Source organism: Pogona vitticeps, chromosome 4 (assembly GCF_051106095.1).
Source record: "Pogona vitticeps strain Pit_001003342236 chromosome 4, PviZW2.1, whole genome shotgun sequence".
NCBI classification, from domain to species: domain Eukaryota; kingdom Metazoa; phylum Chordata; class Lepidosauria; order Squamata; family Agamidae; genus Pogona; species Pogona vitticeps.
In genome coordinates, this window is record NC_135786.1 from 10,244,897 (window position 1) to 10,271,767 (window position 26,871).

General features: G+C 42.5%; 1 protein-coding gene across 5 annotated transcripts in view; it reads left to right on the forward strand.

Annotated features, from left to right (window-relative positions):
- Positions 1-26,871, forward strand: part of GATA5 (GATA binding protein 5) — a 46,542-nt gene that overhangs the window by 13,039 nt on the left and 6,632 nt on the right. For all 5 annotated transcript variants that reach the window (XM_072996760.2, XM_078392109.1, XM_072996759.2 and 2 more), the window contains exons 2-3: positions 1,932-2,624; positions 21,614-21,783. In XM_072996760.2, coding sequence (XP_072852861.1) covers positions 2,090-2,624; positions 21,614-21,783 — 705 coding nt within the window. In that variant the 5' untranslated portion in view covers positions 1,932-2,089. The remainder of the gene's footprint in view (positions 1-1,931; positions 2,625-21,613; positions 21,784-26,871) is intronic.

Genomic DNA, 26,871 nt, shown 5'->3' on the forward strand with positions numbered 1-26,871 from the left:
GGACTATATCAAATACTATAACATAATAAACAGTACTGGGACTGGATTCAGACCTCTCTGATCCCTGGCTAATCACCATCACAGGGGCTGATGCTCAGTTTTGTTATAATTCTATGACTTTTGCCCACTTGCCTTCCATGGGAATTGGCACCAGAGAGTGGCTTATGAATTTCTTAGATGAACCGATGCATAAAATACACCAATGAAACTCCATATATACTGTCACAAGTAAAAACTGGCTGAGGAGTTCCAGATCTGTAGATCTGAAATTCATGTTTCCAAGCTCTGGATGAGGTACAAATATGTGTGAGACTTGGTTTCACTGGGAGAAGGAACAGAGAAGCCCTTTGCTTTGTTTATGCTTAGTGGTCAGACTCCAAATGGAGATTTATGCCTGCATAAGGGAAATGGCATACATGTTGGTGGCAAATTGCCATTCATTAATGAGGGGCTGGTTGCATTCCCAGGCACGCATCCAGTCACGCAATCCGACACACAGCCAGGAATGCAAACAGGACATTACCGAGCAGCAATTTGTCAGCAAGCCTTACGTGACTTCCCTTATGTAAGTATAAATAATGAATAGGATTCTGACCCAGTATACTGCAGAGTTAATAAAAGAAAAAAAAAAAGCTAGCACTTTTAAAATTATGGGTGACATGAGAAAGACTTGGAGTTACCTCCTTTTGCTGACCCCACCTAGATGGAAAATCCTAACTATCATTTCTTCATGCATTGGTAATCTCAAGCATTGACTATTTCAATGCTCTCTATGTGGGGCTGCCCTTGAAGATAGTACAGAAGCTGCAGCAAGTACAAAATGCAGCAGCCAGCGAAATCTTGAGGATTTGGAGATACAATCATATTTGCCCAGTTCTAGCTCTCCTGCATGGGCTATTGGTTTACTTCTATGCCAGATTCAAGGTACTAATGTTGATTTATAAAGTCTTGAACAGTTTGGGACCACATTAACTATCAGAATACCTCTCCCTAAGATAACTTTCCCATGCCACTCACACCTCTTAGGCTTTAATGTTGTGGGTGTCACCCCAAGGGAGGCCAGGAAGTCTTCGACTAGAAGCTGGACCTTCTCTGTGGTGGCCAACTCTGTGTGGGGTGCTGTCTCCGTGGAGAAGCGCCAGGCCCCTTCCCTCCTAATATTCAAAAAGCACATAAAACCATATCCTACCTTTATAACTACTGTATATACTCAAATATAAGCCGACCCAAATACTGTATAAGCCGAGGCACCCAATTTTACCACACAAAAAAACTGGGAAAACTTATTGACTCGAGTATAAGCTGAAGGTCGAAAATGCAGCAACTACTGGTAAAATTCAAAAATAAAAAAACGATACCAATAAAATTGCATCAATTGAGGTATCAGTAGGTTAAATGTTTTTGAAGATACTGCCTTTCTGAGCTGCCTGTGAAGGAAGGACTCATACTCAGTCTGAAGAACACCCGCACTGCAGGGGAGAACATGTAATTTTGACACTGACTCGAGTATAAGCCAAGGGGGTGCTTTTCAGCAAAAAAAGGCTTATACTCGAGTATATAGGGTATTTGTTACTTAATGCTATTGCTGGTTGTACTTTGTAATTTGCATTCTGCCCATTGCTGCCATCTTGAGTGTTTAGCTGTGTAGGTCTTTTTATATTTTATCTCTTTATATTTCTTTATGCGTGGATTGGGTGTGGTGTGGTTATGTTCTTGATGTTTTATTTCACTGTTAGAAACCACCCAGAGCAGTGGCGTGGCCATTAGATGGAGCAGTATAGAAATACAATCAATAAAGAAATAAATATTAAAACTACTTCCTGCAAAACTTAGGGCAAACCCCAAACCACTCAAAGAAGACTGTATTGGTTGGGGGGCAGGAAATATGGGACCGAACAGTCCTCTTCATGTCTTTCTTCATTTGTTTCTAGGTGCTTGAAAAGCTTCCTCAGGTGCATCGACTCAAGAGGATTAGCCCAGCTCTTCATGTCCCACTTTCGGCCTTGGACATCCAACTTCTTGGCCGCCCTTGATTGCACCCCGGAGGCTGCAGCTCTGCCTTTCCAACTGCTGTTGTGACGGATATAAAATGTACCAAAGCTTAGCTCTTGCCCCCAGTCCTGGCCAATCTGCCTATTCCCACGATTCCAGCAACTTCCTGCACTCGCCAGCCAGCCCAGCAGTCTATGTGCCCACCAGCCGGGTCCCGTCTATGCTCCAGAGCCTGCCTTACCTGCAGAGTTGTGAACCTGCCCACCAGGGCCACCCTTTGAGCAGCCACCCAGGATGGGCCCAGCCGGCCGGCCCAGAAGCGTCCCCCTTCAACGCTAGCAGTCCTCATCCACCCTCTGGCTTCTCTTATTCTCACAGCCCACCAGGCAGTAGCAGTGCTGGGCGTGATGGAGGTTACCAGAGCCCACTTTTATTGGGCACCGGGGGTCGTGATCAATATGGCAACACTCTGGTGCGTCCAGTCAACGGATCCTACTCAAGCCCTTATCCTGGTGCTTACGTCAGTCCTGCAGAAATGCCACCATCTTGGACAACGGGGCACTTTGACAGTAGAGTCTTGCATAGCCTCCAGACGCAACCGGGGACCTTGTCTGGACGGAGATCCACCTTTGGTATGTATTCTATGTCCCAGTAGAAGCCATTGATGCTGGACCATTGAGTGGGCTATAGATGGTTTGTTTGTTTGTAGATGAGGGTGTTATGACCAGGCCACTGCTGTCACTGTCTTGTGTTCTACTTTCGTCCCCTGGAAACTCGATGTTTTGCAACATGACAATAGAGGTGAACAAAGTAGAGATTTCCAAATGATACGTTATTGGGCTGCAACTCCTATATTTCCTCATCTTTGGCTATAGTATCTAGGCCCCACGGGAGTTAACAGTCGAACAACATCTTAGGGGTAGACTTTGTTGGAGAGTTTTGTATTTTGGGTTAGATTCCTCTAACTGGACAGCAGAAGTCCAGGGATTCACAGAGCAGAATAGCTTCAAGTTCCCCACAGAACCCCCCCCCCCTTTTCTCATCAACTGGCACAAACAGTCGCAATAACTCACTCTGAGATATTAGCTGGAGAAAGAATTAAAAAGTTTCATTTCATGGAAGAGTGAAAGTAAAGAGTTCAAGGCAGGTGGGCAACAGTTACAGTTGAACAGATAAAGCAGCAAACTGACACGCTTGGCTGACTTTCAGCAAATAACTGACTGAATGCTTTGAGCAACAGACTACAGAGAGGGGGAAGAAAGGCTTAAAACAGAGAGGTAGGCTCAGGGACAAGAGAGAACAATTAGTTAGTGCTGGATAGATTAACAGTCGCACGAGCCCAGAAAGATCAGCCCCAGCCACACCTACTAGAGGCAGGATGCGAGGTTGCAAAAATTCCAACAGACTTTGCCGAGCCCTGAGACTTCAAAGCAGAATCTGGGGAAAAAAATGTCAATGCAAATGATAGGGAAGTGAACACTCCGCAATGTCTCATACCACATTCAGCATTTTCAGAGGCTTGGACAGGAGTGAGATATCTCTAGCGTCATCCCACAACTAAAAGCCAAAATAAATATTCTAGAACCTGGGAAATTCTTCAAGTCCATGATCAACCAGAAATTGCATATAAAGTAGTCATCCCTACATGGGTGCCCGCCGTGATAGACATGTGGGATTGCAATTCCATCGCCTTCGTCTACCATGGCCATTAGAAGATGACATTCGGAGAATGACAGGTTGGGTAATGCCGGTTTCAAGTCATGCCTACCCTTCAGATGGAACGAGGACAGTCCTAGTTTGTCATGGTTCTGTTTACACTTTGCTGGAATGCCTAGGTCTATAAAGATGATTTTCTATGAAGGAACAACTCCAGAGGTCTCTGGATGTATCCGTGTTGGTGGAGGGTTCATGTACAGAGATGATGGTAATAAAATGGAACCTCCCCACCCAGAGTCTCTGAGAACCAACTGCTTCAGGAAAGCCCACATGTAGGCATGAAAACAAGAGGCAGGGCTAAATCAGTGCCTCTTCTGGTGGTGTTTTGGGAAGTCATGTTTGGTTTTGAATCATAGAATAATTGAGTTGGAAGGGACCTATAAGACCATCGAGTCCAACGCCCTGCTCAATGTAGGAATCCAAATCAAAGTGGATCTGACAGATGGTTCTCCATTTTTTTTTCTTGAATCCCTCCAGTGCTGGAGCACTCACCGACTCCTGAGGCGATTGCTTCCATTGTCATACTGTTCAAACAGTTAAGAAGTTTTCCTAATATTCAGCCTAAATCTGGCTTCCTCTAACTTGAGCCCATTGTTGCTTGTCCTGCCGTCTGGAATGATTGAGAACAGATCCTGCCCCTCCTCTGGATGACCTCCTTTCAAGCGTTTGAAAAGCGTTTTCATCTCTCTCCTCAGTCGTCTTTTCTGGTCCACAAAGAAGTATAATGTCCATCTTATAAAACAAGCACCATTGCTCATCTGCATCCCAAGCAGGCAGAAAACCTACAAACCCACCCATGATAGGGACTTGCCAAGAGGTGTTCATCTTTATTAAATAATGTCTTTTTCTGAGGCCTGTCTTGTGGCCCGAAGTGGCAGATCCATCCACTTCTTCAGCCCTACAGGATTGGATGATTTAGTCAAGCATTGGATGGCTAAGATTCTTTTGTAGCATTTTCTGATGGGTCATGCTCTAACTCCCTATTGCTTTGGGAGAGATTAGGTTATCTCTTGGTTACAACTCACAAGCCGTGCAGATGAGCAAACAGGAGACAATATTGACCTTGCTGAGCACCCGTAGCATCCCCTGACATGGGCTTAGCCAGCCACCATAACATAATTGGACAGTTCAAGTATTTGTGGACTGGGGCTACCCTGGCCTTTGGTAAATGTTGGCCAAGGAGAGACAGGGTGGAACAGCCAGGGAAGATAAAGGAAGGTAGAGATTTGGCTGAATTTGAATCAGCTGCCTAGGACTTTTCTTTTTAAGAAATCAATTAGGCAGATTTTTTTAAAAAAACTTATATGTTCTCAAGTATTGTATGAACCTTGGAAATTCCAGTGTATTGAAGGTTAAAGTTGGCAGGGCTTATATTTCCAAAACCCACTGAGAATTCCAATGTCTTTCCTGGAATGGAAACAACACACTGAAAACCAGAATATGCCACAATTCACTTAAGGAAATATAGCATTTTTTTAGGGAGGAGGGGAGAGAAGGGTTGTTAATAAACTTCTAAAACTTTCCTTAACAGGGCCAGGTGGGGTAGCCCAAGGGCTTTTGCTGCCTGAGGCAGAGCATCAAAGAGCTGGGTCCTTAGTCAGGGTGCACAATACTGAAGGATAGCCACATTATTTTGGCACAAGGGGGGGGGGAAATCCCGAGAGCACTTCTCTCTACTCCTGATGGTAAACATGCAATGGCCTGAATCCTGTTGTTTAGTTATGCCAGCATTAAGTGCAATTGCATTAATTCTAGCAATGAATTTAACAAGTTGCTCTTTGTATTCCGTTGTTGGATGGCAGTTACATGCACTGTAAGAAGCAGCAATTCCTTAACTAGCGCCACTTTGCAAATGCACCATTGCATTTTCATAGGTGTAGCCAACCAGCAGGGGAACGGTTCCCTAGCTGTTGTTTCAAGCTCTTTTGCTTCAAAAAGAATCATTTTTCCAGTATCTCAAATATCCAGCACATTCGTCTGGAAAAGCGTCCCTGTCTTGCAGAGAGCAAAACAGCTGGCTTGAGGCTTACACAACAGCCTCAATGCACAAGTGGTCGAAGGCCATTTAGGTGCCTTTACTTGGAAGAAGAAGTGCATTGATTTTTCTGTGTGTGTCTCAGAGTTTGTGACTTTTGATATCTGAACAGAGGAGGAACCCAGGCAACACCCAGAAATTATGCCTCCTCAGCTTAACATTGTCCTTAGAATTTGACCCAAATAATTCTTCCTTGTTTGTGCTGATCTCAGCTTCATGGCAAGTCCAGCTCTAAGATCAAATACTGACCTGCGTCAAAACTTTGGCCTTGGCATGTGGGGGATGAACAATTTCCACTGCAGTGGATTTCCCAGCTAACAGTTTAAAAACAAAGCTTCCAAATTTCCCCCTAGAATTTGGGTAAAACTAGAAATGCATTATTCGGTTTAACCCCAAATACCAGCATTACAACAGGTTGCCTGTCAGGCTGGGAGTCAGGGTAAATTCCTTTAGTTGAATCCTGAAAATGTTCTGGAAAAGAGACAATAATTTGGATTTTGGCTTCTACCGAACAGTTTTTGTTAGCCGCCACCTGCAAGGCTACATAAAACCAAGTGTGACATGAAAAATAAACCATGCACCACTCATTAAAAAGAAGGGAAGTTTTCAGCATGCTGCTCAGAAATAGACATGTGGTGAATAAAAATTTCAGTGGGTTGGGAATTATTTGCCAGTGAAATAACAGGTTTAAAGCAGAGGTTTAAATGGCAATTTCTGCAGTTGTGTACCAAAGCTGTAAAATTCTTGCTATTTCATACATCAGTCTTTGAGCCAGTACAGTAACTCACAAAATTATACAAGGGAAAAAAACTACAAACCATCCTAGATCACTAGTCCTCAATATCTTTGTCCTCCAGATCTGCAAAAATATATCTCTATCTGGGGGAAAAAAAACAATCTAAAAAATCAGTTCATTTTCAGGCGTAATTGAATAGTGTCACTGAACTCAAATTTATTCCTAAATAAGCACATCTAGGAAACAGCAATCCCAGGGAGCTAGCCTAGGAAGCTAACAGAAGCAAAACCCAGCTTTACTGGAAAGGGATGTTTCAAAAGCCAGTTTTCTCTGTGGTTTTCTTATAAATTCAGAAGGAAATGATTTTTTCTGGTTCTTCATTACAAAGTAAATAAGAATAATAAGAATAATATTACTGTTAATTGTAATAATATAAACATATAATATACAGTATTATATGTAATATATATAATACAATATACAATATTATGTATAATATATAATATAATAGTACCGTATACTAGTAATTACAATTATAATATATTAATAATTACCGTTTCCCTGAAAACAAGACCTCACCTGAAAATAAGCCCTAGTATGATTTTTCAGGATGCTCCTAATATAAGCCCTACCCCAAAATTAAGCCCTATTTAAGTGAAATCCCACCCTCCACCATTGTGTAGCATTGTGCAAGAACCAGAAGATGACATGACTGTATTTTAATGAATGTAGATTGTTGTACATGAAAGAAAAATCCCCTGAAAATGAGCCCTACTGCGTTTTTTTCAGCAAAAATTAATATAAGACCCTGTCTTATTTTCAGGGAATTATTATAATTATTTCCAAAACGCTGTAGGTAAATAGCCGTTTTATCTTCATGCCCTGCAGCAGAAACAATCATGGAGTGCGACTTTATTTTCCTACTCCCTGGAGTTGCAATAATACATTATTTTTGAGAATCGGTTTTATTGCAGTGAGATTTCTCTCTCCTCTCCCTCTCTCCGGTATTCGATATTCAGTCGTGGGGCTGGTGGGTGTTTTTTGTTTGCTTTTTGTTGTTGTTGTTTTAATAAGGGGAGCCGATTTATCGCCGCTAAAAGTAATGTATTGGGGTAAACGAGCTTAAAACTCTAGACTCTGTCTAGAGGGGCGGGGTATAAATCGAATAATAAATAATAAAATAAATCTGAATATCAGGCAGAAGCCAAAGGAACCCATTTGCACCGACTCCTGGTCTCCTGATTCATCTCGGTCCAAATAAATCCCGCAGCCTTTCCCTCTCCCAAGCTATTCGCGGCAGCCGCAGAACAAGCGAAGTCACTTCACTTCGCTTCTGTTTACACCACGACAAGAAAAAGAGAGACAGAGACAGAGAGAGAAAATAAAGCCGAAGGAAAGCAGGCGGACTTTCTTTGAAGCGAGCGCTTGCTTAGCTGATAAAATCGATCTTGGTCTGGTTTTTTTTAGAAGATCCCTTCGTTGGGGCTGATGTTCTTCCTGAAGCCCTTTAAAATCCGGCTTTAATGATTGGGGTTTTGAAGTCGCCGGATGCTTTTCTTCCCCCGCATCCCCTTTCCCTCCAACCCGTCACTGCCTCATCGGTATCTAAAGCGCAGAACAGAATTAGGCTCCTTCCTTGCGAGGTGCTTGGTTTTGTCTTGTTTTTAAGTTAGGCAAACACTTACATCCGAGTAGCCCCACGACGGTCGCTAAAGAGGCTCAGGGACAACAGCCGGCACCTCTTCGCTTTCGTCTTTTCCGAGAAAATATTTTTGGCCATTTTAATTCGAAATGAAAAGCACCACCTTGCCAGACAAAAGACGAGTTTGCTCCAACTCTGGACTGCAGTTCTTGCCTCTGACAGTCAATGCCCTGTTTTCTTCCAACTAAGTTTTGATTCCAAATTTTGGGAATTTTGCAATTTACGCTTTCCTTGGGCATGATTCTTACTCGATGTGATCACACTTCCATTTCTCAGAGTGGCATTTTTAAAAAACGTTTGTATCCTTCTTGATCTTTTCCTTCATATTGCCTGTTAATGATGTCAGATGCCCTCCTAGTCATTGTTGGTAGTTTTAAACACTCTCTTTTAATGATGTAATGCACATCCTTGTCTACTGATTGTTTTCAGTGTTAAATATGGTCTACTCATTGGTTTCAACTTTAAATATTGTCTTTCCTTGTTGTAAGCCACCATGGGTCCTTTGCAAGCCGGAGTAAAAAAAAAAATTTAAATAAACAAACATTGGAATTAAATCCCACTGTTTCCATGGCACCTATTCTCAATGAAGTGAACATCTGCCTGATGGTCTAATTAAATTGCCAGATCTTCACTCCGGTTACACAAATCATATAATAGGGACTGGCAGCAAAGAGTGCCATCCTGTGCTCATTCATTTAAGAATCCCCTATACAGTATTTGGTTTTTGGAAAGAGGGCCAAGTTTAACCAAGAGCTGAGCTGTCCCCCCCCCCTCCATTTTGCAGTATTTTGACAGCTCTGTTCTCTGTTCAGTAACAATTTAAAATACTGTTTATCCACTAAGTACTTCAAATGTGTGTGTGTTTTTCGAAGGGGTATGCTAATCAGGTCAGTTTGTCAGTTTACTAGTCAAATCTGTTACAATTAAATAAAAAAAATCATGGTATGTGTATATTATAATTATACTTGTCCTATGTCTTTTGATACTCATACCAATCCCTTTTCCTATGTTCTAATAATTCATCTGGGTAGACTAAGCACACTTAAATCAGGAAATAGACCACGTTAAACTGGGTATGGCTTGGAAGTAAACATGTAATCGGACTGGGCTGTCAGCTTGCGACAGGAAATTGAAATAAACCCACAAGGACATGATTGGATTTGTCCTTAGGAGGGCTTGATGGCGTGTCATTGAATCGCATTAGCGTTAGATACAACATTTCTGTGTAAATAGTTGATAAGGTTTTTGCTTCTTCTTGGTTCAAAGCTTTTTTATTTTTATTATTTGAACTCTGTGGAGTCACTCCCCCCCTCTTCTAGCCATCTTACATATTTTCCCTTAGTGCTGTCACACTCATGAAAGATTCTTAGCAACTCTCTAGTAAACTGAGATAGCGAAGTGTCTTTGACTCAAAGTGACTGGAAATCAGGGGAGCTGTCTTAGGAAGAACTTAAATACAAGCCGTGAAGTACAAGACAGATTCGGACCACTGGATGTCCAGAATTATCTAAATTTTACATAGGTCACATGATATTTCAGTAAAACTTTTGTATGAGCTAGCATGCAATTTGTCTTAACATTTCTGATATACACGCAACTCCTCCCCCTTTGGGTGGGAAAGCATTGAGGAAATCATCAGTAGCCGGATACACAATTTTGCTCTTGAGAACACTTAACTTGACATATACTATGGCTCCAGACTTGCTTCCCTGGCTTTTTATATTGAAAAATGGGTTTTGAAGCTCATTTCTCTTCTACATCATATATAAATGAATTGAGGTTTGGTGATTTCCAAACGGAGCACAGAAAATTTCTCATCTTGCTTGCCCTTTAAACAAACCAAAATACATCTTTGGGGAGCTCTTATTTCTTAAATGTATATTTCACCTTTCTGCCAAAAAAGCAACTGCCCTGTTTCCCCAAAAATAAGACCTAACCTGAAAATAAGCCCTAGTAGGATTTTTCAGGATGCTCGTAATACAAGTCCTACCCCCCAAAATAAGCCCCAGCGAAGTGAAACCCCACCCTCCACCCTTGTGCAGCAACCAGAAGAAGAAATGACTGTATTTGAATAAACATAGATTGTACATGAAAAAAATCCCCTGAAAATAAGCCCTAATGTGTGTTTTGGAGCAAAAATTAATATAAGACCCTGGGTTTTTTTCGAGGAAATACGGTAATTAAGCCAATAGTAAGAATACAGGGTGGGTGAGGATGGAATACATTTGCACATATAAAAATAGATAGTGCAACTGAAGACACATCATGATAAATCAGCTATATGCAGTTGAAATCCCACCCACAGCAAGCAAAATGGCAAAGGCCTGTTGGAATAGGTCCTTCTGCTCTTCGAAATGCGCAGAAGTTGTTGTTTTCAGTTGATGTGTTTAAAATAAAACATTTACTTTAAATTACTATGAATGAAAGGGCGGGCTGAGATGTTGTCAGCTGCACCACACAAACGTTCCAAAAAACAACAACCCTACTTTAGCATTATTTTTTTTCATGCATAGTTTTAAGGTGCAATTCTGTACTGAGTTATCTATCAGCAAAAAGATGATTAAGTAGAAATCACACTAACAGAGCAGTGCAGTGGCATCTATTGTTACGGGACTGAGAATCATTCTGCCTATTCCTTCCATTAACAAAGCCGTCATACTTGACACCAAGATGTCAGCGGATCAACCCAAATAGTGTGTAGACATAAACTGAAGGGACAATGGTAGTTCTGTGGTGGTAAATTTTGTACTTCAGCACTCAATGGGACAACTATGTTCTGAAAGCTGGCATGCCAAAGTGAAGGTGCTTGTGAGGCTCTATATCTGTACTGTATATTTATGATTAGTTGTTATTATTATTTATTTGACTTCTATACCATCCATTTGGCTGCTTATTCATTGCTGATTCATTTATCTTCTGCTCCCATCTTTCTGCTAACAGAAAGACCCACAACTGGTTAGGAAAAAATATATGTAAAAAGCAAGTATTAAAAGCGATTAAAAATGCAATAAATTGCAACATTAAAAAGTAATTAAATATTAAGCATTTAGAAGTATTTGATGAAATCCACACAAGATAAAGGATACAACTCCTCCATTAAAACCACTTCTAGGGATTTATTCATTAAAAGCCCACCTGAGAAGTAGGCTGTTTTCTACTGACAGAGTAGATGATGGATTGAAAGATGAGAAATCACAGAGAGATTGACTAGGAAACTTCCAGTTGCCCATCAACCATTAGCCCCTGGACAGCAGGCCTAAGAGCAGGTACACAATTCCTCGGGTCATAATCTACCTCACTTGAGTGCAAGGTGATGTATTACTATTTAAATTATATTATTTCGTTATTTTCAGTAACAATATGAACATCAATTTCTCATTGGTCCTTCTCATTGGTAATGTTTGAGTAGCCACCACAAAAGATGCTACAGTAATTCTCCTGGGGGAAAGGGGCAAAGCCACCCCCTTGGCAAGGATGGGAAACTATGTGTGTCCATGGAGCAGGAAACCCAGCTGCCCCAAGACAGAGGGAGAGGGCTGCAGGCTGAGAGCCAATGTAGAGGAGTGATATAAGCCAGCTAAGAAGTGGATCTCTAGTCTTTGGTCAGCTCTTAGGCTTCAACACATACCCAAAGTCAGCACCCAACTCAGTCAAATAGGTAACAACTTAGTTGAACTCTGGACATTTGGAAATCCCCACTATCTATGGCATGAGGATCTGGTATTTCCCAGTATGCTGATCATTGCCAGGAGGTGGCAACGTGAGCTGTCTCACCTACAGCTTTGCCTCTTTCAGCTCCACTTCTTCCTGACTTCAGCTTCCCAGCTCAGATGGGGCCAGAATGGAAGGGGTTTGAGCGTGGGTGTCTTTATAGTGGCTGCTAATCACTTGGGGGTAGGGACTGTGATCTTGGAAGGGTGTAGTGGAGCCAGGGTTTTCAGGGTTGAGGCCCCAGGACTTTTTAAGTACCAGGGAGTTTGACATCAGCATGTTATTCCAAGCTATCCCTCTTGTAGTGCAGAGTATTGGTCTTCAATGAGTGATTTAAGAGTGATTAAATTTAGTAGATTCTCTTTAAAAACCCCACTTATCTTGAAAGCCCTATTAAGATTGATATAAGTCAGCACATAGCCTAAAACCTAATCTGCCTTTCTTAATATGTAGTTGCCATGACCCACTATCTCCTCTAAACTTCGCTGCCCTTCTACTGGTAGCTCGGAGAAAAATGGATTTTCTCAGAAACCACAGGTGATCCCTGTTGTAAGGCAGAATATTTGGGGTGTTTTTGTCTTGACTGGGTGATTTAAGAGCCATTAGCCTTAGGAAAAACCTGCACAGCATTTGTCAATCTGATGCTGCCTGCATTGGGGAGGATATGGGGACTGTCAGGATGAGCACTAATGTATATCACTACCTTAATGGCAAGCAGTGGTTCTTGGCCAAAAGAAACAAAGCCAACTGCATCTAGTGTGTTAGTTTTCAGGTTTTTTTAAAAAAAAGTAGAATTGGTTCAGTGAGAAGAGATCCCTAAGGAGTGGGAGTGGAAGAATGCAGTCCTCAGAGGCCATGTGGTTCTTTCTCCTGTTTTGTCATCATTCTACTGCTGGCCAAGGTGGGTTATTCTACACTAGTATTCTCTGTCACGATTTAAATTGTGATCCTCTCTGTTTTCGTGAGATCCCCAATGGCTTCTTAGCCTCCAACCAAGTTGCAGCCATTGGCAGGGATATTCTTGGGCATGTGGAGGTCCACAAGCCAATTTTCCACCACAAGTGACCTCTAGAAGTCCATATCACATTTTCTAAAATGCAATTGTGGTGGGAGCAGACCTTTCCGGAAGGGATGGAGGCTGTATAAAAGGCTTGGGAGGCCACATACAGTAAGAGAGACCTTATCATAGGGCCACATCAAGCGATGACAGTAGTTGGTATGGTGATCCACTTTATCATACACACACATTCAAGCTATCCTAGAGGGTTATGGTTGTCGTCAACCTGTTGGGGAGGGGGGACTTGCCCATGATGTCCTTGAGTGTTGCTTGGCACCAGAATTCCCTGGCCTGCTCATGCAGCCATGCTTGTCCCCAGTTCCATTCAGGAGTGACTTCACCACAGGGAAAACCAGTTTGTGTGTGCTTAATGCTCCCCTTGACTGTTCTTCAAATGAGCCAAATAGTTAATCGACTAGATGCAGTGGTTCCCAACCTTGGGTAGTTGGACGTGTTCTTGGACTGCAATTCCCAGGAGCCTTCGCCATCAGCTGTGCTGGCCGTGGTTTCTGGGAGTTCCAGTTGAAGAACGGGGTTACCCAACTTTGGGAACCCCTGAACTAGAGTATGGATTAACTGATCCATGAATTCCAAGGCTATGAATTCTATTATACTTGAGTGTCATCCAAGCATCTGTGTGGTTTGTCCATATTCTCCTTGAGAATTCAATGCTCCAATGCCTTGCCCTTGAGATCGATGTGGCCTGGGTAGAGCTGCAGAACTGACTCAAGGGGTGATTTTGTTCACTCCCCTCCCCCCCCCCCACTTCTGCTGGGAGTCTGTCATTTGTCAGCTCGGAGCTGTCGGTGTGATTGATACCCATGCCTCGGTATCCCCCAACCTTCCCCATCAGCCAAAGACATTCCAACAGGCCCCGTCCAGCCTCCCTGTCGCCACTAGTCAACAAGCCACACCATTTGATTGAAATCAGGGAAGTCTCCCGATCCTCCCCCGCCTCCCCTTTTATCATCTTACAATAACATCATCCCAATCATTTATTTTTACAACCAACCTCAGGCTGCGCTTCATTCGGGCCCCCTTAGAGCGGGATTCTGGGGGCACCTTTTCAGTGCTACAATCTTCCAAGCCTCTGGAGAAGTCCGCGGCCATTAGTTACTGCCAGTTCCCTGACAAGATATTTATTACTAATTTTTAAAAAAAGAAGAAGCAGAAGAAAAGGGATTAACCAAAGGGAAAACGGGGTCAATATAAGAAAAACGTTCTAACATGTCCAAGTCAGGAAGTAAAGGCATGGTGGCTTTTAAAAGCTGTAGCTGCAAGAAAGAAGCCGGACATTAGAAAAATCATCATACGTATTTATGTTATGATACTAAACTCTGTGGGCCAAATCCAAATGCACCTCAGCCCCATTAAAATAAATAGAGCCCGACTGTGTTTAGGATTCATAAACGTCCTGTGAAGTTTGTTTTGTTCGTTAAATTTTTACCCTGTCCATCTAACAAGCAACTGCTCTGGGCAGCTTACAACATAGTATAAACATAAAATAAAAACAAAGGGAAAAAAGAGAAAAATCTCACCCCTAAAACCTACCCACATAAACAAACAGGCATAGCTAGAACCCAAGAGGGCAACAATAGTAACGTAGCTGGAACAACGAGATAATTTCATGGGGGAAGTATCATACTCTTTCCCTGGACCACACCCATTCAGACGAAATAAACTTTGGTGAAATAAATAAGTGTTTAGAGGCCAAGATAAAAAGAAAATATACTCGCATGCTGTGTGGAGAGAGAGAATACAGTTGGGATTTCTGCCAATGGTTGCAGTTTGTGTTGCCGAAAAAACAAGCCATCGTTCAACTTAAACTGCTATGTCTTCATTTGCGTTAGGAGATGCTACAGCAAAAATCACAAAGCAAGCAAGCCCTGGCTGTGGGAACGGCTCTCCTTCTTGCGTATTTCTGTAACTTTTTTGACTACTGTGTTTAGGGGTCGAATATGCTCCTCTGTTTTAAAATTCCATTTCTTCCAGGAGCACAGCACAAATATTTGCATTGGAAAATAAGAAACCACAAATTCTTTGTTCGTGTCAGAAGCACCATAGTACAATTCATAAATATATCAGGTAGTTTTTGCCCAATGACAGGCCTCGACAAAATTATTTGGGGCAGCCGATATCAAATCTTCCACAGGACGTGTTAAGGTGCATAGAGTACAGTGACATAGGTGTGAAGTTACCTGTTCTTCTCCACACTCGCAAAGGCCTATGCCATTGCAAATCCCCCTTCCCTCATTTTCTGAGGCTCCCTTTGGTCCTGCCAGCTCATGGTGCACAGCTTATTAAGTGATTCCAACTCATCCAGTTCTTCATGCAACCTCCAGGGACTAGATTTTCCTGGGGTTCTTTCCACTTTAAGAAGTGGGCTGTTCTTTCTTTTCACATCATACTCCTCACATTCTCTGCCACGTCTTCCAAATTTGCAGATGTTCTGAAAAATGCTTTTCCTTGATTTTCATCTGGATGAGGCAAGACGGTAGCCAAAGAATGGATGCATGTCTGATGTAGATGTTTCGAACCTTCCACGATTAGCTGCTGTCTCTCTCCATATGCCATTGGGCGCAATGCCTGCTAGGTGATTGATTTTAACAACAGGGGTTGGCTTCAGGCATCCAGTCATGATTCCGCAATATCCCTGAGTGCTTCATCTACCTGTTTTGCTTGGGCTGAAGTATACTACACCTAGCCTGCATATTCCCCAGGAGAGTAACATGGAGCCAAGGCTGTACTTGATGGTTCATAGAGTTCATGGTTGTGTGCCTCAACCAGTTCCCAAGAACTTTTGAAAAATATTATTTCCTGCAAAGATATTTTGTTTTCTGTTTTGGCAGTGTTTCTTATACATCAATGTATGTATTTGGGGGCAAAACAATGGTCTAGTTGGGGCCATTCCAAGTAACTTAACACTTCTGAGATGCTTGCTCATTCCTCTGATGGAAGGCATACATCAGAGTTTTAGCAGAACTGGTCTAAAACGAATTATGGGTTACATTGTCAATGTATTCCAAATCTTTTGGAAGGATAGATTTGAGGGACCCAGTTCCTTTGAAGATAGTAGAGACTATAGAAAGAATAGGAACCTGTGACCTTCCATATATTGTTGAACTATAACTTCCATCTTTGTTGATAATTGGCCATATTGGCTGGGACTGATGGGACGTGGAGCCCCCCCAAAATTTGGAGGCACTCAGGTTCTTCCCATCCTGGCCTATTGAAGTGCAGCAGGTTCTCTACTTGAAATAAGATCCCTTGAAAGCTTTGTAGACAAATACCAGACATTCCTAGTCAAGGACTTCATATGCTTTCATATGTGTCCATCTTGGATTAGCTTGGGTCAGCATGACCCAACTTTCAGGAGGATGTAATGGGGGATGAGTAGATCCATATGCAGAGGTGGTATTGGATTAGTCTGTTCAGCTGAAGGAAAGTCTTTGTTCCCAATAAAATTGGCACTTTGTTGTGGTATCAGCTGTATGAGAACTATCCAGAATGGAAAAATATTTTAGTTCTGTGCTGAGGTTGCCAAATAATTTTATGGCCGTCCTTCTGATGAAGAATTTAGACATAACCCATTTCAATGTGGTTGTTTTCTTTTTGTACATCTTATGCACTTGAGGGTGGCAAGATGACCTTTGAAGAAAGGATTCAGTTGATTCACAATGTATTGCAAATGTGAATGTGTTGTGTTGAATACACACTCTGCGTCTCTTGGTCAGAGTGGACATTCTGTGCTGTGGCACTGTGTCCTGTACACTACAGGATATCCCACTGGGCTTCTGATGTGTTTGCACAAGGATTGGATGAGGTAGAGAGAAGGAATGTTGCTGTTTTTTACGATGCCCATTCTCAGAGGGGTTCCTTGATTTTCCTCTTCCTCCCATAGAATTCAGCGGCTTCTTAGGCTGCAGCCAAAAGAAGCTGTTTTAAGCTTTCTTGATAATAATTGGGGATGTATAGTATAGGCACGAACCCAAGTCCTTTCACTGAAAGGCAAGCCTTTTCCCTTCTCTTTGCTTTTTAAAATGTAAAACTTCTCCTGAGTTAAAAAAAAATCTGTTGTTTTGCCCAGTTTTAATTTCAATAAAATGTTGTGTTCTTTCTCAGGTTGTATCCTCTGCTTCTGGTTTTATGATGTGTTTAGCTTTTTTAATTTTAATTTTACATGTAACTCTTTTACTATATTGTGAGCCTTTCAATGGAGAATACTGAATATAAATTTAAATCCTATAACCGCTCCTGGGCAATTTAAAGTCAAGCCACTACTATAATAGTTAAAGCACTGAGTGAAGACATGTGTTCATTTCATGAACTTACTAGGTGATCATGACCCAGGTATATCTACCTTACACTGTTGTTAAGAGCATAATGTGGGCAGTGGGAGAGCTATGTATGCCACATTCAGCTCAATTAGGTAAAGCTGGAGTATTAGTGCAACTGATACAAATAAGGAGGGACGTGGTGGTGCTGTGGGTTCAACCGCAGAAGCCTCTGTGCTGTAAGGTCTGTAGATCTTCAGCTGCAAGATCAAATCCACGCGACGGAGTAAGCTCCCGTCGCTTGTCCCAGCTCCTTGCCAACCTAGCAGTTTGAAAGCATGCAAATGCGAGTAGATAAATAGGTACCACCTCGGTGGGAAGGTAAAACAGCATTCCCTAGTCACGCTGGCCACGTGGCAACGTAAACTGTCTTCAGACAAGCGCTGGCTCTACGGCTTGAAAACAGGATGAGCACCGCCCCTTAGAGGGACACGACTGGACTAATACCTTTTTAACCAACCTTACAAGGTGGCTAAGGTGATATCACACCCAAACAAAGTGGAATTGCATGACACCCCTCTCCCAAGAAAAAGAAAAGAAAACCCTGCTCATTTTTTTTCTGATGGTTTTACCTTGAACCCCAACTTGGGCCTGCAAGAACAGTGGCTAGCAACAGGGGTGAGGAAAAAGCAGCCCCACAGCAGGAATATTTCCTGTCTTCAGAAGGGAAAGGTGGGCTTTAAGGAGAAAGTTGTGGTAGTCTCCTTGAAAATCAACCAACCCGTTTCTCAAGGCTGGAAGGGTAGCTGGGTGGGATTTTGGCAATTCCCCTACTTCCATTCAAGAGCAAGAGCTGGTGATAATCTCCAGTGGACAACCTTTCAAACAGAGAACTGTCCTCTATAAAGCAAGACGGATAATCATCCCGTCCCTCCCCTCTCCTAGCAACCTTGGAGAAAAGAGTCACTGTCATGCTGACAGGCAGTGTAGTATAGTGGGTAGAGTGTTGGGCTGGGACTCAGAGGACCTGGGTTTAAGTTCCTGCTGACCCATGGAAACTCCTAGGCTGAGTGGCATTGGTAATCCACTCCATGACCAGCTCAATACCTACAAAACTCGATTAGGGTTATCATGGCTCAGAAGCCACCTGATAGCAAATGACAACAGCAAATCAAGGGTAGGGGTAAAATATTTGTGTTGTTTTGTTTAGTTTTACCACCTCTTTAGTAAATACACAACTCTTCACACTCTAAAAATAAAACTCAGAACCCCACAAGCTGTATAAAACAATACAATCAATATGGGGATTCACCGATCCAGAGCTAAAATCAATGCAAGAAAGAAAAAGGAAGCACAAGAAAGAAAGAAAAATAAATTTTAATATTAGCAGCATCTAGGAATGAGTTATTAAAGGCTGCTTTCTGTCGTTCTGACTTCACTAATTTCCTGAATATCAGGAGGAAAGGAGCCTGGCGCACCTCAATTGGAAGCTTGTTCCAAAGATTGGGGGCTACCACCAAGAAGGACTGATTCCTTGTCACATTTTTGGCCTCCCTTGGTGCGGCCACTTTTAGTAGCCAGGACTGAGAGGGGAGTGGTTGAAATAGGTAGCTGTTTCCTGAGAGAGATCTTCTGACAAGTATTTATTGCACAAATAACGTTGTGAAACATGAAAACCAAATTCCAGTGTCCTTTACAGCAATCTCAGATGACAGAAGTTTGGGTTTTAAACCCCCAGGAGCTACCTTACACCCCTGTCAGAATTATTCTTGCTAAAGGTCAATTTAGAACCCAGAAACAACATTTCGCTAATTGGGGGAATACCTTCTGGATTTTCTGCACCATATATGGAGAAAGTCTTGGAACAGAGAATAGACCATTATCCTCCTTCTCAGGGCAAGCTTCCAGAATAAGCAGGCACATAAATAATTTCACGTATAGCCAATGTGTCTGTGAGCACTGGTGAGGAGGGTTGACAAATATTTTGCTTGTGTCCAGCTTCACAATTTTTTTTTGTGCCATAAACACAATAGGAAAGAAATATCAGCTGAATCAGGAAGGTATAAGTCGCATAACAAACCTTATAAAGTGGTGTGTGAAGAATTGTTTCCCCCTTTCAAATGTGCTAGGGGACCATATAGTCCCACTTGAGAATGGCTGATCTAGTAGACAAGAATGATGGACTAAGACTTGGGAGAGCCGAGTTCCAATCCCTGCTTGGCCATGGACACTCACTGGAAGGCAGCAGTGGCAGAACATTTCTTCATTTCTTCTTCATTGGACTAGATAGGCGGGATATAAATTAAATAAATAAATAAATAAATAAATAAATCTTACATATGTCAAACACCCTATGATGGTTGCTTAATTTGGAAGGATTTCATAACACGTAAAACCGCTATGGAAAGTCTCAGTCATCAGTCCATCAGGGCTAAGAATATAGGATGAAAATATGAGTCCTTCCATTCTATCTGTGTTGGAAGCAACTGCAGGAACTGTGTATCAGTTGTGGCCCTTGGATTGCAATTTCCATGACATCTCCCCACTGCCCATGCTGACTAGGGCTCATGTAAGGTATATCCAACGTGGGATATCATTGTTGCCTACTGCCGTGTGGACGGCGAGTGTACACATATATGTATCTTCAATCACGCCATCAAGTAGGGCAGTGGTCTGCTGAGACAAGCTCTCCCTGTTGGGTAAAGAACAAGAAAATAATGGTCTCCTGAGCTATTTTCAAGAAGAAAGGAAATCCATCACCCCACATCTTTAATATAGAGATTCTACACTATGTTGTCAGAGATATTGAAATTTGCCTAGGTTCAGGGCGGGCAGAATAAGCTTGTCTGCTAGATACAGCCACTGGTCAACTATCCTTAGGGAATGGATGTCACCATTGTTCCTTCCCTCCTCTGTCTATCATCTGAGCAATGATGACATCCCAAGAATGGCAATACACCTGGATTCCCAGGTGCAGCTTGCACCTGCGTTACAGCCGTTGCAATAGGCTTGTGGCGGTATGAGTTCAACCAGCCCCCTGAGCCAAGAAGCTGGGTGAATGCGAGGCAGGTTTTCTCTTTCTCTCAGCTTGGCCTACCTTACAAGGATAATTTTATGGACAAAATTATGGAGGACAACTTGTGTCAACTTGAGCTCTTTGGAGAACAAAAAGGCTGATTTTTTTTTCTCAACCTACTTAGGAAGCTCCTAAGTAGGATCCTTACCCAAAAGCCAATATATTCTGAATGACCAGGCAAAGGAGAGGCTGGAGAGTTTGAATTTGGTGATATTCCTTGTCCTGCTGGTTGGAGGATTCTGGGATTTGTAATCCAAAAAGTACCTTTTCCAAGTTCTAGAAAAGCAATGTAATTGCCATCCTGCCCATAGAAGGAGAACGGATTGACTGTGAAGCCTGTGCCCCATTTTAATGGCGAGGGGGAGAGAAACACCTTTCTACTTGAAGGGCCAACAGATTGGGAAGCTCTGTCCCTCTTTGACAGCCTTCCTTGGTCCTTGAAGAATATTAGCGAGTCCACGTGTTTCAAAACTTGGCACATGCACTTTATCGGATGCCTCTCTTCCAACATCCTTATGCAGTGACCTGTCCTGTGTCCAGCTTTGTATAAAAGAGGTCAGACATTTCTGGGTTATGTTTACAGTATATTTATTTGACTTATTTATATCTCTACAGCCAGGGTGGTGTAGGGCTATTGTCAGGACTGTTGGCAAGTCTTTGGGTTTGGGTCCCGAATCTGAGACTTTGGTTGTTGTTGTTTAGTCGTTAAGCCATGTTCGACTCTTTGTGACCCCATGGGCCAAAGCATGCCAGGCCCTCCTGTCTTCCACTGCCTCCTGGAGTTGGGTCAAATTCATGTTGGTGGCTTCAATGACACTGTCCAAACATCTCATCTTCTGTCGTCCCCTTCTCCTCTTGCCTTCACACTTTCCCAACATTAAGGTCTTTTCCAGGAGGTCTTCTCTTCTCATGAGATGGCCAAAGTATTGGAGCCTCAGCTTCAGGACCTGTCCTTCCAGTGAGCACTCAGGGTTGATTTCCTTCAAAGAGTCTTCGGTACTGAGTCCCCCCCCCCCAGAAAAAAGTGACTTCTGACTTGCGAGCCAAGTTCAAGTCATTGGAAAAAGAAATCTGAGTCAAGTCACTGGTGCGACTTAAATCCAACTTGACAGCATGTCCCGTGACTCAAGTTCTCATCCCTGGGTTACTGTACCGGATGGAGTAGGAAGCAAAGCTATAGTATATCATCTTGAGTTCACTGAAGGAAACACATTACATGAATTTTAACACAGAGATGACTACCTTGATGATACAAAATGGCTCTTTCCCACTTATTGATGACTTACTAAATATCGCTTTTCTTCTTCATTTCAGAATTTTTGGAAGAATTCCCTGGAGATGGAAGAGAATGTGTTAACTGTGGCGCTATGTCCACCCCACTGTGGAGAAAAGATGGAACAGGACACTACCTGTGTAATGCCTGTGGTCTCTATCACAAAATGAACGGCATTAACCGGCCACTCATCAAGCCACAGAAAAGATTGGTAAGGCTGACCAAACCTGGTTTGATTAGTATTCTACTTGGAGATGCCCATCCATCTTTCCATTATATAGCTTGGCTCTATTGCTTGAGCTACCTAAACTTGTTGTTCTGTTACTGCATTCTCTGTTTGTGGTGTGCTGTGTTTTGGAGTTCATGGTGCTGCGATTGTGATCTGGCATGCAGAGTTTACTTGCCTTTATCTTATAGACTTAATAGGGTCTCCACGTTCAGAGGCAATTTTTCTTTGAATATCGGAAGCAGGCAGAGGTGTAACAGTAAATCTGGAAGTGCAGGTGGTTACGATGACAATCCCCTTCCCCCCTCCATCACAAGAAGAGTCCAAAAATGGCAGTCAGCTGGATTGGTCCACATCAACAAGTGAGAAACAGGTCTTTTGCAAAACTAATAGCTTTTAATTGCCACTTCAAGAGAAAGCCACCTTCACATACTTCACATTATAATAGGGGCAGCTTTTAACAATGTACTGTTTCTGGGAAAATCTGTTTCTCTCCCAGGTACTCTGAGTACTGAAGCTAAACTCAGGGAGAAATAGGAAACCTGAGAGGCTGGTGGATGATACCATAGTGCCTGCTCATCAGAAAGTCACAAGGGTTCAGCCCTGCCAGTCCCAGCTCCACTACAACACTGATTGAAGGGAAAGACAAAACAGAGAAGGGATGTGACTTTTCTGAGCTAGGGTCTTGATGCATCTCAGAGGTCATTGTCAGAGCCTGGAAAAGCTTGATCAGATACATTGATTGATTGATTGATTGATTGATTGATTGATTGATTGATTGATTGATTCATCCGTCTGTCCGTCCGTCCGTCCATACGTACGTACGTACGTATGTACGTACGTACACATACATACATACATACATACATACATACATACATACATACATACATACATACATACATACATACATACATACATACATACATACATACATACATACATACATACATACATACATACATACATACATACATACATATTGCCTGAATGCCCCAACCATCGTGGCTGGGTGGTAGGATTCTCAGAGATGTCATTCAGAAAATAATGTTTTTCCACATTTCCAGGCACAGCCAAAAATAGAACACTGACCCCCGTGAACTGTTCCTTTTAATATAAACTGCCTTTATGCAGTTGAATTAATTTTGAACATTAGGCTTCTAAATGTTCGGAATGTGTTGCTTTCCTACTGTACACATGCCAGCCATGTTTAAATGGCTGTGTTTCACATTTTTGAAGCATTTATACATCCCCTAAATTCAGTCTGCAGACTTTTGAAATCTGAAGATATAAGGAAAGGCATCCACTTTTGTCTTTAGCAACGTCACATGGCATTAGATTTATGGCACGGGAGGGTGTGAGTGTCTGTGTGTGCTCTGCCTTTTTCTCTGCTAATTATTCCAGTATAGCATCTCCCCCACCCACCCACTACATTTTGTTTGGAGAGTAGTTCATATACCTCTGGCAGCAGAAATGTTGACTTGTCCTTGAGATTCCAAAACCATTTCCCATGATCTCTCTCTCTGGCTCTGTGGCTGGAAACTACCAGAGTACTAGATAATATAGGACTGGTCAAGGGCAGGCTTGATGTCCTCTTAGTCTTCAACTTCTTCTTCATCCTCCTCTTGGAACGGCAGAGCTGGAAGGGACCCTATGGGGTCACCAGCTTCTGTCAGGGAGGCACAGTGGGGAACTAAACTCCCAACCTCTGGTTCTGCAGCCAGAAAAAGAGAAAAATTCAGAAAAGTTCTCTCCCTCTCTCTCTCTCCTTCTCTCTCCCTTGCCCTCCCTCCCCTCTTGTGGCATCTCTGAAGTCTACAAGCTTTATTCAATAGAAGCGTTTACAGATTGCACTGCATAACATTGCATGAGCCCAGGAAATGAACTCAAGCCCACAAAAACGTACTCCCGATAAACGTGGTGTTCTTTAAGGCATCCCCACACCCTTGCGCTGGTTTTTCAGTGGCGCAAATGTAAAAGTCTGCCAAGATCATAGGAAAGGTGTCCTTTTCTTCCCACCCTTATGGAAATATAAGTTGGAAATCATGTGTTAAGCGCAAAAAAATAGCAGGAAGAGGAAAAGGTTAACCAGACCTTCTTCTGTCTTCCGGACCTCCTGCTGTCACGATGGCAATTTTCAAAGCTGCCTTCCTCTGTGAAACAAGCAACTGCCCCTTCAAGCACAAACTATCATAGGATGGGCTGTGCATCCCTATGTGATTACTTTTTTTCCTTGTTTCTCAGGGTGATGTGATAGTAGTAGTCCGGGCTATGCTGCCGGCTCTTCCACAGTTTTACCTGAAAGTCAAGCAGGATACTTGGGGGCCGGCCCCTGCTATTAGACATAATTCAATAGCTATTTCAGGCAGGAGTGTCTCCAGAAACACCACACACCTTTTCATTGTTTGTTTTAATTAATGTGTTTATTACTATTATTATGCTTTCAGAGCAGGGCTAAGATGCTTGTAACAGCAATGTCTCAGGCACCGAAAATTTAGCAGCGGTGCATCTTTAACACAGACTGGTGTGGTGAAGCATTTGCAAAATTAATCATCGTTGTCATGTTCCCCTCGAAGTGAATTCTGATGTATGGCTACCGTTTTCAGGGGTGTGTAGGTAGAGGAGACTCAGAAGTGGTTTAGCCTTCCCTTCTGGGGATGCCCTGGGACTGTGCAGTTTACTCCAAGGCCACACAGGCCGGTTCTACGCATTTCCCAACCTCTGGCTCTGCAGCCAGATACCTAAACCGTCAAGCTATCCAGCCAGTGGGACATGCCAAAGGACACAGTGCAGCCCTGTAGGGCATGGATTTTATTTTATGAAAATAAACAATTGGGGGGAATTGTTCCACTGAGCATCATGCATGGTCTGAACCAAAGTGCGAGGGGAATCAGTTTGTGGCCGAGCCTGTGTGTGAAGCTGTCCTGTCGTTTGGAAGCCCACAAAGCCAAAAGCTTATTGGTTGCATTTGGCTGTCTCCGAAGGGCTTTGGGTCCTAGTTTTGTATAAACAATCGTTGCAGAGATCAGGGTTGAAGTCAACAGCATCTCAGCCAAGGTCAAAATTCTACAAAGGCTGCCTGGAAGAAAGCGGGAACGGAATTCACTTTCTCTGAAGAAAACTCTGGGAACCCTCCTGGCGATGTGGGGGTGCCTCCCTCACTTCTCAGCAGACAAAACAGACTTCTTTCTTCCTGTCTTTGTTTCCACTGCCAATGTTGCTGTTCCTGAGAAGGAATGTATAACTTAATTCCCTTCTAAAGAGCCGCCCTCTTTCTTCATTCAAAGAGGAGCCATGATTAATAACCATGGGTTGCCTTGCAGTGTGCTTCAGGTTACAGTGGTGCCTCGCTAGACGATGATAATCTGTTCCACTGAAATCGCTGTTTAGCGAAATCGTCGTCTAGCAAAAAGCATTTCCCCATTGGAATGCATTGAAACCTGTTTAATGTGTTCCAATGGGGAAGAATCGTCGTTGTCTAGCAAAGATTGGCCATAGGAAAGCCGCTTTGCGAACTGCGATCAGCTGTTTAAATAGCTGTCTTGCTAAGCTTAGGTCCCGAAAACACCCGTTTTGCGAGCACGGAGGGAGCTGTCAAAATCGTCATCTAGCGAAAATTGGTTTGCAGAGCAGGGACCAAACATTGTCCAGCGAAATTCCCCCATAGGAATCACTGTTTTGCGAATCGCTATAGCAATCGCAAAAAGTCAATGTCTAGTGAAAAAACTGTCATGCGGGGTAACTGTCTAGCGAGGCACAACAGAGTGGCCCGCACCTAATTCGAAGATTTAGACCTCCAACTTTTAAGATTCTACAAGGATTCCTCGTCATTTTTCAGGCTGAGAATATTAGGTGGAAGTCATGAACAAAGGCCGTAGAAAAGAAGCAAGCAAAGCTACAATGTTAAGCACAGCTTGTGTTCTAATTATTGTTTTTCCGACCAGTGCCTTCAAAAATCTGCCTTTCCTTCCCACACCATTCTTCTTCCTGAAATACCGATACTGCCTGTGGTCTTTTGAGCTTCTTAGCATTTTGAGTCCTACTCACTTAATTCATCACTGATGGCCCCAGGTCTTCTAACAGCAAAGTAAACAGATATCAAATTCTTCCTGATATACATAATTTCCAAGTCTGCTGGGAGAAGATCACCATGAACCAACACTTTCTGCCTTAAAAGCTGGGAAGTAGCTTTATATACAGAGAGAGTGTGCCTCGGTCAAGGTAGATATAACTCATTTATGAGAAAGCTTGACTATTGAAGAGAGTAATCTTTTTTAAGATTGAAGATATATGTCTTTATTTACTTTCCATGGTAGTACTGAGAGCATTTGAATGGACTGTTGATAGGATCAGACCTGGGGCTTCATCTGACTCCTCATGGTCATCTCAACCTCTGAGATACCTTTCATCAGAACTGAGGAGAGAACCTTTTCAATGACTCTGGTACTCCCTTCTGAGGGAGACCAATTCTCAGAACCAAAAATAGTAATTTGGGCACCTGAGGCAATTGGGGCCACTTCCCACACACCAGCCCTTCACACATGGATGCGAAGCCCTCCACACACACCCTTCACTCCCAAGCTTCCAGAAGTTTCTAAAGCTTTTTTAAAAAATAACATATTCAGAATACCACTTTAACTTTCTCTTTTAAGCAGTTTCTACTTTGCCATATTTTCTTTTCTTGTACATTGTGCTGCTGTCTTTTTGTTTTCTTTATAACTGTCTTTGTTGTTAATTTATTTTCTTATGAGCCCGCTCTGGCTCTTCAGAATTAATATCAGGATATAAACGTTTAAAATAAACGAATTTTAAAATAAATTCCACCAGCACCCGTTCAATGTTCAGTAACAAAATTCTTTGTATAATATTTGACTCTTCTTGCTCTAGATTCTGAAATAATTTATCTGGCCAACCAGATAACCCTATTTAACTCCAGCAGAAGGGATTTTATGGATATTAGCACAGCCGCTTACGTACATGTGTAAAAACTGCAAATGGAACTGATCCCAGCAGAACATTATTCCTTGCAAATGATTAATTAGTGTTATCTTTGGTGTCAAATCATTTCTTTCC